Source organism: Lacerta agilis, chromosome 16 (genome assembly GCF_009819535.1).
Source record: "Lacerta agilis isolate rLacAgi1 chromosome 16, rLacAgi1.pri, whole genome shotgun sequence".
NCBI lineage: Eukaryota > Metazoa > Chordata > Lepidosauria > Squamata > Lacertidae > Lacerta > Lacerta agilis.
In genome coordinates, this window is record NC_046327.1 from 25,376,146 (window position 1) to 25,387,367 (window position 11,222).

The following is an 11,222-nucleotide window of genomic DNA, read 5'->3' on the forward strand; positions in this document are numbered from 1 at the left end:
AGAAAGAAGATTCCACCTAAACATTAGGAAGAACTTCCTGACAGTGAGAGCTGTTCAGCAGTGGAATTTGCTACCAAGGAGTGTGGTGGAGTCTCCTTCTTTGGAGGTCTTTAAGCAGAGGCTTGACAGCCATCTGTCAGGAATGCTTTGATGGTGTTTCCCGCTTGGCAGGGGGTTGGACTGGATGGCCCTTGTGGTCTCTTCCAACTCTATGATTCTATGATTCTATGATATCATTACAATTGTCCATGCAAAATCTACATCTATCTATTCATCAGTTGCAAGTGTAGTCATACCTCCAATCTGTTGATTAAATGGAGCCATACTCTCCTCTTTCCAATGTATCCGTATCAGGCGGAATCTAGACGCATATCAAAAAATCCACTGTGAAAATACTTATTAAAAGAAGTTTTGAAAAATATACTGTATTGAATTTGCCATCACCATGTAGTGTCACATTTGTATAATGCACTTAAAACACAAAACGTTATATTTGCAGCTGTATAGCTGAGTCCTCAGTCTTTTGGCCACATGGGGAAGAGATTCCAGTATAAAATTTCTTGTTCTCCACCTGTGTGGAGGCTCTGGAGAGCTTTGAGCGGGTGGGTTCTGGTGATGTTCTGTGGTGCCATCTTATCGCCACACCTCCTGCTTCCATTTTGCTTCCACCAGCTGACAGGAAAGGTTACAGGTCGCTGGCTTGTTTTTGTTCTTAAAACAGCTGTTTTGTGTAGAAGAGATAATGCACAAAACTGCTATATTAAGATTCAAAACGAAATTGTCCTTACAGGCACAGGAAGTGGGGAAAGAAACAGGGAGGAAAAGAAGCCTATTGGAAAATTTGTAGCAGGTGCAGGTCACTTACGAAGATGTGCAGGAGTCATCTTCGGAAACGCACACAGCTTGCAAGAGTAAAAGCCCTTTCATTTTTCTGCAGCGAAGTCATGTAGCAGGTTTTTGGTTTTTTTGTTTTAAATGTATTGCAGTTTAAGGTTTCGTGCCCACTTCATAAAATGAATGCAGTAAATACGCATGTGGTTGTGTGTGCATGGGCCGGGGAGGAAAAAGTTCCCCTTGGGGTCGGAAGAGAAGGAAAGGAAACACAGAAAACTCAGATTGGGACAATTCTGCTGCAGCTGGAAAGGTACGCACAAGAAACGCAATGGCTATTCATCTCCTTTGAACCTGGCGGTCCCTCATCCCCGCCCCCCCATGCGCTCAGAGGTCCCTAAGTCACCGCCTGTTGCTTTAACGCAGCCTAGAGGTGAGGTTTGAATTTATGTGCTGGAGGAGACGAGAGTCCCATGGACTGCAAAAAAGATCAAACTTATCCATCCTTAAAGAAATCAGCCCTGAGTGCTCACTAGAAGGACAGATCCTGAAGTTGAGGCTCCAGTACTTTGGCCACCTCATGAGAAGAGAAGACTCCCTAGAAAAGACCCTGATGTTGGGAAAGATTGAGGGCACGACAGAGGACGAGATGGTTGGACAGTTCTCGAAGCGACTAGCATGAGTTTGGCCAAACTGCGGGAGGCAGTGAAAGATAGGCATGCCTGGCGTGCTCTGGTCCATGGGGTCACGAAGAGTCGGACACGACTGAACGACTGAACAACAACAACAACCGTTACCTTATGGGTGGGCCAGCCCTGGAAGGAACGAAGAATGCAGGTGGATGACACATGGGCATTAGGCCTTTGTAAGCAAGATGCCTGTTGTCTTTGAAGCTGAGGCTCCAATACTTTGGCCACCTCATGAGAAGAGAAGACATGACACACTGGAAAAGACTCTGATGTTGGGAAAGATGGAGAGTGCAAGGAGAAGGGGACGACAGAGGATGAGATGGTTGGACAGTGTTCTCGAAGCTACTAACATGAGTTTGGCCAAACTGCGGGAGGCAGTGGAGGATAGGGGTGCCTGGCGTGCTCTGGTTCATGGGGTCACGAAGAGTCGGACACGACTGAACGACTGAACAACAACAACAACGAAGAGGTGAGGTTTCCCGGGCCCTCCCTCCCCCGCGCCTCATCATGCAAATCATGCCGCTCCCTCAGCCAATCAGCGCCCGCGCCCGCCTCGTTCCAGTCCCGACCCCTCCGCACTGGGCGACGACGACAACCACCCGTCAAACAGGTCGCGGTTGCCCGGGGAGCAGAGGCTTCTGGCAACGGCGTCCAGGGCCCGTAGCAACGGAAACACCTCGCCTGCCTTCTCGCCTCGGCCAAAACTCCAGCAGCAGCAGCAGCAGCAGCAGCTCGGAACTTGAGCGTGGGTAGCTGTCGTTGCTCTTCTTTCTTCCCCATCCTGGGTCCTCTCCTCACACAAAGGGAGAAGAAGGGTCTTTGTATTGATTGGGGAGAGTTACTTTGGGCGGAGGGGTCTGTGGCTTGGCTGGTTTGGGGAGCGGGTGGGGGGGGGGGAATCGCAGGGTCCGAGGTTCATCATTTGCTCCGGAGGGCAATAGCGAAGGGGGCAAGTGGAGCAGGCACCGCTTCTCTCAGCACCGTGACAAGTTACATCTGTGAAATTTCTCCCCCTTTTAAGGGCGAGCAGGTGGCTGAGCGCCTCAGCCCACAACCGTTTGCCTTAGCGCTGTTTAAAACATGGCAGGATCGCATCATTGTGCTTGGTCTTTGCTGCTTTTTGCCCTGCATTTTAGTCTTTTGCACCTGGCTCCACAACCGGGGAGGGGGGGGGGACGGGTTCCATCATTTTGACAATCCTTGTTGCCCTCTGATATATAGATTGCCACATATATATTTTTAGTTTTCCCAAAATTGTTGGGCAACCTTACTCTGATAGATACATTTCTGAGGTATCATTGTGACCAGGCCAGTTGGGGGATCCAGGCCAGATGGCATTAGCTAGACAGCAAGGGTAAAAAAAGAAAAGAAAGAAAAAGACCTCAAGTGTCCAGACTCCAGAACTTAAATCAAGGACCAGTTGAAATACAGCAGGGGTTACCTGTGTGGTACCCAGGGGTGTATGGGGTGTTGGGGGGGTAGTGCCTCTAGTGGAGGACACGTTGTGCTCCTTCTGGGGTCCTTTGGCCACCTTTGGTCCCCACCCTGCACTCTTCTAAACACTGTCGGCATGTGACAGCAGTCACACTCCAGGAACGGCTTTGACTGGCCAGCTAAAGCAGATGAGGGTAGCCAATGGCTCTCAAACCCTCAGCGAGGTGGAGTCGTCCCCTACATGTGACGACAGGATCCGGTGAACTGAGTGGATGAGACCAATAGTGGGTTCAACGGTCAAGAAGGTGGTTTCTGTATGTACTGTATAGGAAAGTGAGGGGCAGATGGGGCTCGTCCACCAGGGATGGTAGCCCATCTAGGAGAAGGAAAACTCTGGTCCTACACCTCCCCTGCCTTGTGGTACATCTTCAGGAGAAAAGAAAAAAAGGCTAAGGAGTAATCCCTACACAAATTTGCAGTCCCTAAGACACTTGGATGGCACATTGTATGCCTCCTTTTGGCAACTCCTGGAGTCAAGCTGGTGCCAGACATATTGGTCTGCTTTCTTTTGGACCCCATCAGCGAGGTCGAGAAGTGGGTCTTGAAGTCTGGGCAGCCCAGGACCTCCATCCCCACTGCTCAGGCTTGTGCCCCAGGGAGGTCACTTTAGTTTGACTTCACCCCCAGAGGCTCACTCCACTGTTTCTCAAGACAGATGGATGCCTGCAACAAGCTCATGGACAAGCATGTGCCTGATGAGGCCTTGCCTATGCTGCTGAAATTAGACTTGAAACACGCTTTCTGCCATTGCTGATAGAACTGGTAGCAGTGTGTGCTTGGCTGTGGTGTTTGTGTGTGGTGCCCACAAGTAGTTTGCAAATGGGACCATGGGCCCCAAAACGTTGACAACCCCTGCTTTTCCCTAAAATGTGCTTCCTACCACTACCAAGGATGTGATGAGATCCTGGTGGGATGCATGGATCTGGGTTGAGATGAATGGATATTTCTTCCACCAGTAGCACACGGGCTAGGCTCGTGTTCCATGGGAAAGAGGGGACAATCTCTCTCTCTCTCTCTAGCCAGTGGCTGAAAAACCACATTTAGTTTGTTTCATTGTACCAGACTTTGAAAATGTCAGATGAGGAGCCAGATGATGAAGATGACGTTGAAGATCAGAAGGATGATGCTGAAGAGAAAGGTGGAGACGAGGGGGAAGGGGAGGATGAGAAGGAAGCGCCAGAGGAGGAGGAGGAAGAGGTAACAGATTGGTGATTTTTTTGTTTTGCTTTTATGTTCAGAAATGCAGGAGTCAGGACACAATTCAACCCAAAGTTAGGCTCTTTCATGCCAGTGGAAGAGATGAAGGGTGAAATCCTGTACGTGAGTTCTGATGGCTGAGGAGTGATAGGATTTGGGGGAAGCCTTGCTTGGTCCATGGGTATTAAAATAAGGTATCGCCAGCAGAATGGGATGGAGTCTTGGGTGACACCTGAGTGGCAGAAGAAATTTCTTCCCTGTTGACTTCCATAGCGGAGAAAGGCAAAAACTCGAAGATGGGTCTGTTTCTTGTCTGCCGCCATTGCCGGAAGATTCAAGGACAATCAAAGAAACATATCAGCATAGTGTAGCATAGTATAGCATCAAAATAATATTTTTTTAATTTACAGAATGTGAATAGATATCTTTTCAAAATGAGAGTGAGAGCAAAGGCTGATGAGGAGATGGGGAGTCTGTTTGCCTCAAATTAGACCTCATATAAATGAGATTACCCACCAAAAGCAAGCTCACACCTCTCATTGAGTTTATATACATATGTAAAGTACTTATGCAAGAGGCTCATTGGTTATTATATTTTGGGAATGGTTCATGTTCTTATGTAACGTAGCTGCATTGTTTCATACTTTCTGGGTGCCCCATGGTCATCTCTATAAAGGATCATGGACCCCAATTTTATCTAAGGTTGCCAGACTGCAACTCAGATTGCAGCTGCCATTTAATTTTGCCACTAAATGGGGGGCCAGAGCAGCAATGTCTTGGATCACCTCTGACCCCATTCCGGTCTTTTGGTGTGGCCCCCTAACCTGCCTTCTGTAGTGAACAGAATTCCAGGTGTAACACAGGTGAGAAGGCACAGTGTGTGTAACATTTGTGGGGTTGAGGGATAAGTCGCCATTGCCTGATCTTCCTGATTCAGAGGCAAATTTAAAGATTCAGCAGAAATCTTTGCCGCTTGACAAATTTAATTTTATCTGATGCCTTTTTTTCTTGCTGTGCTTCCCCCCCCCCCCAGCACCCAGTCTCAAACCCTCTCACCGAGGAGCACATGAAGGAAGGACTTTCGATGTTATGTAAAACTGGCAATGGCCTGGCTCATGCATTTGTGAAATTAGAGGTCAAAGAAAAGTGAGTGCACAGGCATGACTAACCTGCCCCCCCCCCATTTCTCCTCCCTTCCAATGGGTGCAGCTGCTCGGGAATGGGATAATTTCCTTGTCCAAGATTCCTGGAAAAATTGAGCAGTTTGGGACAAGCACACTGGAAAGCTAGCACTGGTAAATATCATTGCTTTCTGCCCTCTTCCTGTGGTAGGGAACTGACAGACATCAACCTCATTCAAGGCTTCATCCACTTACGTTATGTAGACCTGTCCGAAAATCTGCTCCGAGACCTGTCCCCATTGTCAGGACTCACACATCTGCTGTGGCTGAAAGTGGATGGCAATCGGCTAACTAGTGCCGGCCTGGATGAGCTGATATACCTGCAGCATGCCAGCTTTGCTAGCAATCACATCAAGGACAGCAATGGCATTGGCCACCCACGGCTAGTCAGTCTCAACCTGAAAAGTAGGTGTGCAACACTCAAGAGCAGGGTTCAGCAAACTTTTTCAGCAGGGGGCTGGTCCACTGTCCCTCAGACCTTGTGGGGGGATGGACTATATTTGGGGTGTGTGTGAACAAATTCCTATGCTCCACAAATAACCCAGAGATGCATTTTCAATAAAAGGACACATTCTACTCATGTAAAAACATACTGATTCCCGGACCATCTGCGGGCCGGATTTAGAAGTAGATTGGGCCAGATCCGGCCCCTGGGCCTTAGTTTGCCTACCCATGCTCAAGAGAGTCCCTCTAGCCCTTGATGAAAAAACTCATATTCTGTAATCTCCTGGGGGAATGAATCCCTTTCATCACAGTCTAATTATTCCGTCACCCAGGTAATGAGATCGAGGCGATAACAGGACTGGATCCAGACAAGCTGTCAAATCTGCAGACAATCGAATTGCGAGGAAATGGCCTAAAGTCTACAGCTGGATTCTGTTTGCCCAAGCTCAAAACTCTGTACCTGGTAAGAGAACTTACTGGTAACAGCTTCGTTAACGACGAACCCCAAATGCCTGAGCAAACGTGTTTTCAGTATCACCAACCTCAGGGCTACTCAGGATTCATGTGGCCTGTTAATTGTATGCATGCAGTTAATGTCACATGTAGTTATGCTGTGTTTCACGCTGCAACAGAGCAACAGAGTTTTGTAGTATAGATATGCCCCCAAATCTATTGGATTTCGACAGGTTACTAGTTATAAGGTCTGCTTACCCTTGCTGGGTATATGGATGTACTATGTCTAAGGACGTGGGTGGCGCTGTGGTCTAAACCAGGCATAGGCAAACTCAGCCCTCCAGATGTTTTGGGACTACAACTCCCATCATCCCTAGCTAACAGGACCAGTGGTCGGGAATGATGGGAATTGTAGTCTCAAAACATCTGGAGGGCCGAGTCTGCCTGTGCCTGGAAACCACTGAGCCTCTTGGGCTTGCCTATCAAAAGGTTGGTGGTTTGAATCCCTGTGACGAAATGAATGAGCTCCCATTGCTCTGTCCCAGCTCCTGCCAACCTAGCAGCTCGAAAGCACGCCAGTGCAAGTAGATAAATAGGTACCGCTGTAGCGGGAAGGTAAACGGCGTTTCCGTGCGCTCTGGTTTCCATCACAGTGTTCCTTTGCACCAGAAGCGGTTTAGCCATGCTGGCCACATGATCCAGTAAACTTTCTGTGGACAAACGCCGGCTCCCTCGGCCTGAAAGTGAGATGAGTTCCGCAACCCCATGGTCGCCTTTGACTGGACTAAACTGTCCAGGGGTCCTTTACCTTACTTTTACCTTTTACTATGTTGTCTTTCTCTTACATTTGAAACATCTTCCCCCCCCCCCCAGGCCCAGAATGCCATTACCGTAATAGAGGGCCTGGAGGACCTGGGGCAGCTCACAACTCTGCATCTGCGCGACAATCAGATTGAAACACTGGATGGCTTCTCAGCAAGCTTGAGGTCTCTCCAATATCTCAACCTACGGTGAGTTATTTCCTGTAGTACAGAATTTCCACCAGGGCCTCTTAGAAATAGAGGGGAAATGGCACAGGAGGCAGAGAGTGGTATCTGAGCCAAGTTTACTCTTGATACTGGTTCTTAGCTCCTTGAAGTATTTGTTGTAAATAGGGGTGGTTAACCTGTCCACCAGATATTGGACTATAACTGCCATCATCTCTGACCATTGGCCATGCCAATGAGACTGATGGGAATTGGAGCCAAACAACTTCTGCTGTACAGTGTTATTAGTGAGGTGTTGAACCATATTTGGCCACCAAATCTGAGCAGGAGTGGTTGGAATGAGAAAATAAGAAATCTGTGAAAGTAGATAGCTGTAGCTAGCAATCCTGAGCACAGACGAGATGGCCCTGGGTGCCACTACCGAGAAGGCCCTCTGCCTGGTTTCCTGTAATCTCACTTCTTGCAGTGAGCAGGAGCGGAGCGTATCTAAATAGTGCCCAGGTTGGGTACGTAGGGCGTGCCCTCGAAGGGGCAGGGCACGGAAGGAGCTTTGAATTGTGCTCGGAGACATACTGGAAGCCAGTATAGATCTTTTAGGAGCAGTGTTATATGGTCCCAGAGGCCATATAGTGGCCTATCCATGCTTCAAAGGCTCCTGCCATTCTCGCCTCACTCTGGTGCCATTTCTATGTATGTCTATGTATGTACAACACAGGAAGACTGCCTTGTGCATAGAAGGTACTTTAGCTATGGCATTGGCTGTTAAGGGAAACCTCTGGCATCAGAGAGCCAAACTGGCGCACAGAGGGAACATTTTAAACAGGAGGACCTGGAAGTCCCCGCCCCTGCTAACTTCTTCATTCTGCTGCAGGGGGAATGGGATTGCACAGCTCCAGGAAGTGTCGAAGCTGCTGGTGCTGCCCATGTTACGAGCCCTGGTCTTGCTAGACAATCCTTGCTCGGAGGAGGGGGACTACCGAGTGGAAGTGCTGGTGATCCTTCCACGCCTTGAGCGCCTCGACAAGGATTTCTTTGAAGAGGATGAACGGACGGATGCTGAGGAGCTACGACAGAGGCGCCGGGAAGAAGAGCTGGAACTAGAGAGAGAGAAAGAGAGAGAGAAGGAGATGGAGATGGAAGTGAGACACAAAGGGGGGTGGCAGGAGGGGCAACTAACGCTCAAATTGTCAGGAGCCACAGAGAGCCATACTCTCCTCCCTTTTGTGACACAGCCTCTTTCCCTGCTGTTTTTTAAAGTGATAAAATTTGGCTATAATGGAGGGGGTAGAAAGGAGTGTGTGGATTTCATTTACTTGTTTCTCCCCATAATTTGAGCATGGGGGCAGGAACGGTACGAATATTGTGGATCCCCACTTAAGAAGAGAAAAGCCTGCAATCTGGAATCTTTCAGCCTTAGATCACTCCCTGCGTTGTCGCTATCTCTGGGCGGGATCCAATCGCATGCATGCTAGATGCTCTGTTCAAAGCTGACCTGGAGGTCTTGCTCAACAAAAATGTTAAAATGAATTCGGCACAGCACATTATATTGGGGAAAGGGGTTGGAAATGAAACAAGAAGTCTTAATGCCATTTTTTCAAATCTATGGCGTGGCCACCGTTAGAATACTGCACAGAGTTGTGGTCCTCGCACCTCCAGATGGATATCTCAGAGCTGGGAAAGGTACAGAAAACGGCAGCCATTGACACCCACGCCATTCAAAGTGCTTGGCGCAAACCACAAGTCATAGCCTTCTTCCTGCCCTGGTTGTTGAGCTCCCAGAGGCATCTGGCTGGTCACTGTTGGAATCAGAATGCCATAGGCCGATCTTCTGGGCAAAATACCTTGAGATGTTTCAGGTTAGCAAGTGAACATTATTAGGAGGATGAAAGCATAACATGGAAAGTAAAGATGCTGTGAGTATGTGTTAAGCCTCTCATAGGCCCGGGTGTCCACCGTTAGCATGCTAACCTCGTTCGGCAGCTGTTCTTAACTCTTCAGCTGTCAGGACTCCGAGCGAAGGAGAGAATGAATGAAGCATTTTTTTTCACATCAGCATTTCTCAACCGAGGGGCACCCCCCCAAAGATCTCAGTTGGGGGGGGTGCACGAGTGTTTCACAAAAATATGTGCAATATAAGTGCAACACATTCAAAGTCATGAAATCTCAATCCATTTGAAAATTCAAATAAAATAATTAGGGGAGCCAGGTTCGAAAAGAGGGTATGGGGTTTTTACGTTAGCTTAAAGGCGGTTATGGGTTTGTTTGTTATTAAAAAGAAAAAGGCTGAGAAACACGGCTTTCAATAATCCCACAGCATGTGACCATGGTGCCTGTCACAGACAAGATAACAGGCTGCCTGCTAGAACAGGACACTGAACGGGGAGCAACAGTGTCTGTTGGGCATGGGTGGGGAAAACTTTTGAAGCAGGAACTGAATTCCTTCTTTCTAAGGAATGCTTCCAGATGGGTACTTTGTTGTAGGACTGGTGCTCCTCATGCATTCAAGTGTTTGCAGCATCCACACAACATAATTGGTGTTGAAGTACCAGCCCGTTTCCCCCCTCCCCCAATTTGATCTGTATCTGCCCTTTCTGGAGAAAATACAATAAATTAAAAATAACTCCTGCCAATGGCCCATTTGCAACCCCTTTGCAGTACTGTAGCTATGGGGGAGGGGGGCAACCAGGTTTTTTACCCCAGGTGAAACCCCCAAGGGGAGCCATTGAAGCTCCATGTGTGTGTAGGCAAATGCATGCAGGGTGTCTTTGACCTGGGTGAAATAAAGCCTAGTTTAGCCCCTACTCTTTGCAATACTGAGCTCCCATCTGGAAGCAAGCTGTAAATGTCAGCATTCTGTGCTTTTAATTGTGTGATCGTATGGATAATCCAAAAATGAAGAAAGCCATACCTGCAGAAGAGTGTGTGTGTGTGTGTGTGTGTGTGTGTGTGTATCAGATCACCACCATTTGTTAGTTATAAAGCTTCTAATATCCACTAGATGCTATAAAGACACAGACAGACAGACAGACAGACAGACAGAAGCACAAGGCTAGCTCAGTTGGTAGAGCATAAGACTCTTAATGTCAGGATTGTGGGTTTGAGTCCCACACTGGCCAAAAGATTTCTGCATTGCAGGGGGCCGGTTTTGATAACCCTCCTGGCCCTTTCCAACTCTATAGTTCTATGAGTAGCTGACCGCTAATAAAAGAGATGAAAGCAAAAGGCAGTTGGAGGGAAAGGAGAAATTTTGCACTAAAGTTGTTAGACTTGATGCTCTAATAGTGCATAATCATCCAGTGAGAAGTTTTACACGAGCGGCATCAGAATTGCTGGGTGCCGTGCTACACATTCCCATCCATTTCAACAGAGTCAGCACAGAAGACCCTCTCTGTGGATTATGCACTTCTTCTGATCTTAGTATCTGGGCTCTCAAGAAGCGGGTGGGATTAGCCCTCTCCTTGTGTGTCTTGCGGATGTCGTGTATGCCAAATCAGCCCGCCTGCCGCCTGAAAGACCCTCCATCCGGAAATCAGCTAATTTCCCTCTCTTCTTCCTATCCACTCCGCCCCCTCCCCTTTTCCTTCCAGGAAACGGATGACCTCGCTCAGGAGGAGGATGTGCCAGAATGACACAAGAGTGCCAGTCCCCAGACAGGGCGTTTGCCCAGAGCCGCTTTTTTTCGGAGCTCAGCTGCTGCCAGCTGGCTCGCGGAGTGGAGCAGGAGCTGCAGCCCGCCTTGCAAAGCCTCCTTCCTGCGCTGTGCAGCGCCGACCCAAGGAGTGCTGCTTCCCTGGCGCGCAGTAACAGAAAGGTGCCGAGAGACAGAGGAGCGTCTCTGTGCTTTGAATGGGATGTGATTTGATGCATGTGACTGTGGATTAAAAAAAGGAGGGCAGGAAAAGAAGTCTGACGGAGCCGGGCTGAGTGTGTTGTTTTTGGCATCCCAT

At 48.5% G+C, this 11,222-nt stretch overlaps 1 protein-coding gene across 1 annotated transcript; it reads left to right on the forward strand.

Moving 5' to 3' along the window:
* Positions 1-4,079: 4,079 nt before the first annotated feature.
* Positions 4,080-11,189, forward strand: LRRC23 (leucine rich repeat containing 23). The gene is made up of 7 exons (XM_033173106.1): positions 4,080-4,211; positions 5,245-5,357; positions 5,544-5,797; positions 6,169-6,299; positions 7,163-7,299; positions 8,147-8,414; positions 10,863-11,189. The coding sequence occupies exons 1-7, from the start codon at positions 4,086-4,088 to the stop codon at positions 10,902-10,904; spliced, it is 1,071 nt and encodes a 356-aa protein (XP_033028997.1). The 5' UTR covers positions 4,080-4,085; the 3' UTR covers positions 10,905-11,189.
* The last annotated feature ends 33 nt before the right edge of the window (positions 11,190-11,222 follow it).

What these genes read in the sequence shown, in the direction of transcription:
- LRRC23 (XM_033173106.1), top strand. Translation starts at nt 4,086, where the DNA reads ATGTCAGATGAGGAGCCAGATGATGAAGATGACGTTGAAGATCAGAAG. An exon ending in CAGAGGAGGAGGAGGAAGAG is followed by an intron (nt 4,212 to 5,244) that starts GTAACAGATTGG and finishes CCCCCCCCCCAG; the next exon opens with CACCCAGTCTCAAACCCTCT. An exon ending in CTCCAATATCTCAACCTACG is followed by an intron (nt 7,300 to 8,146) that starts GTGAGTTATTTC and finishes ATTCTGCTGCAG; the next exon opens with GGGGAATGGGATTGCACAGC.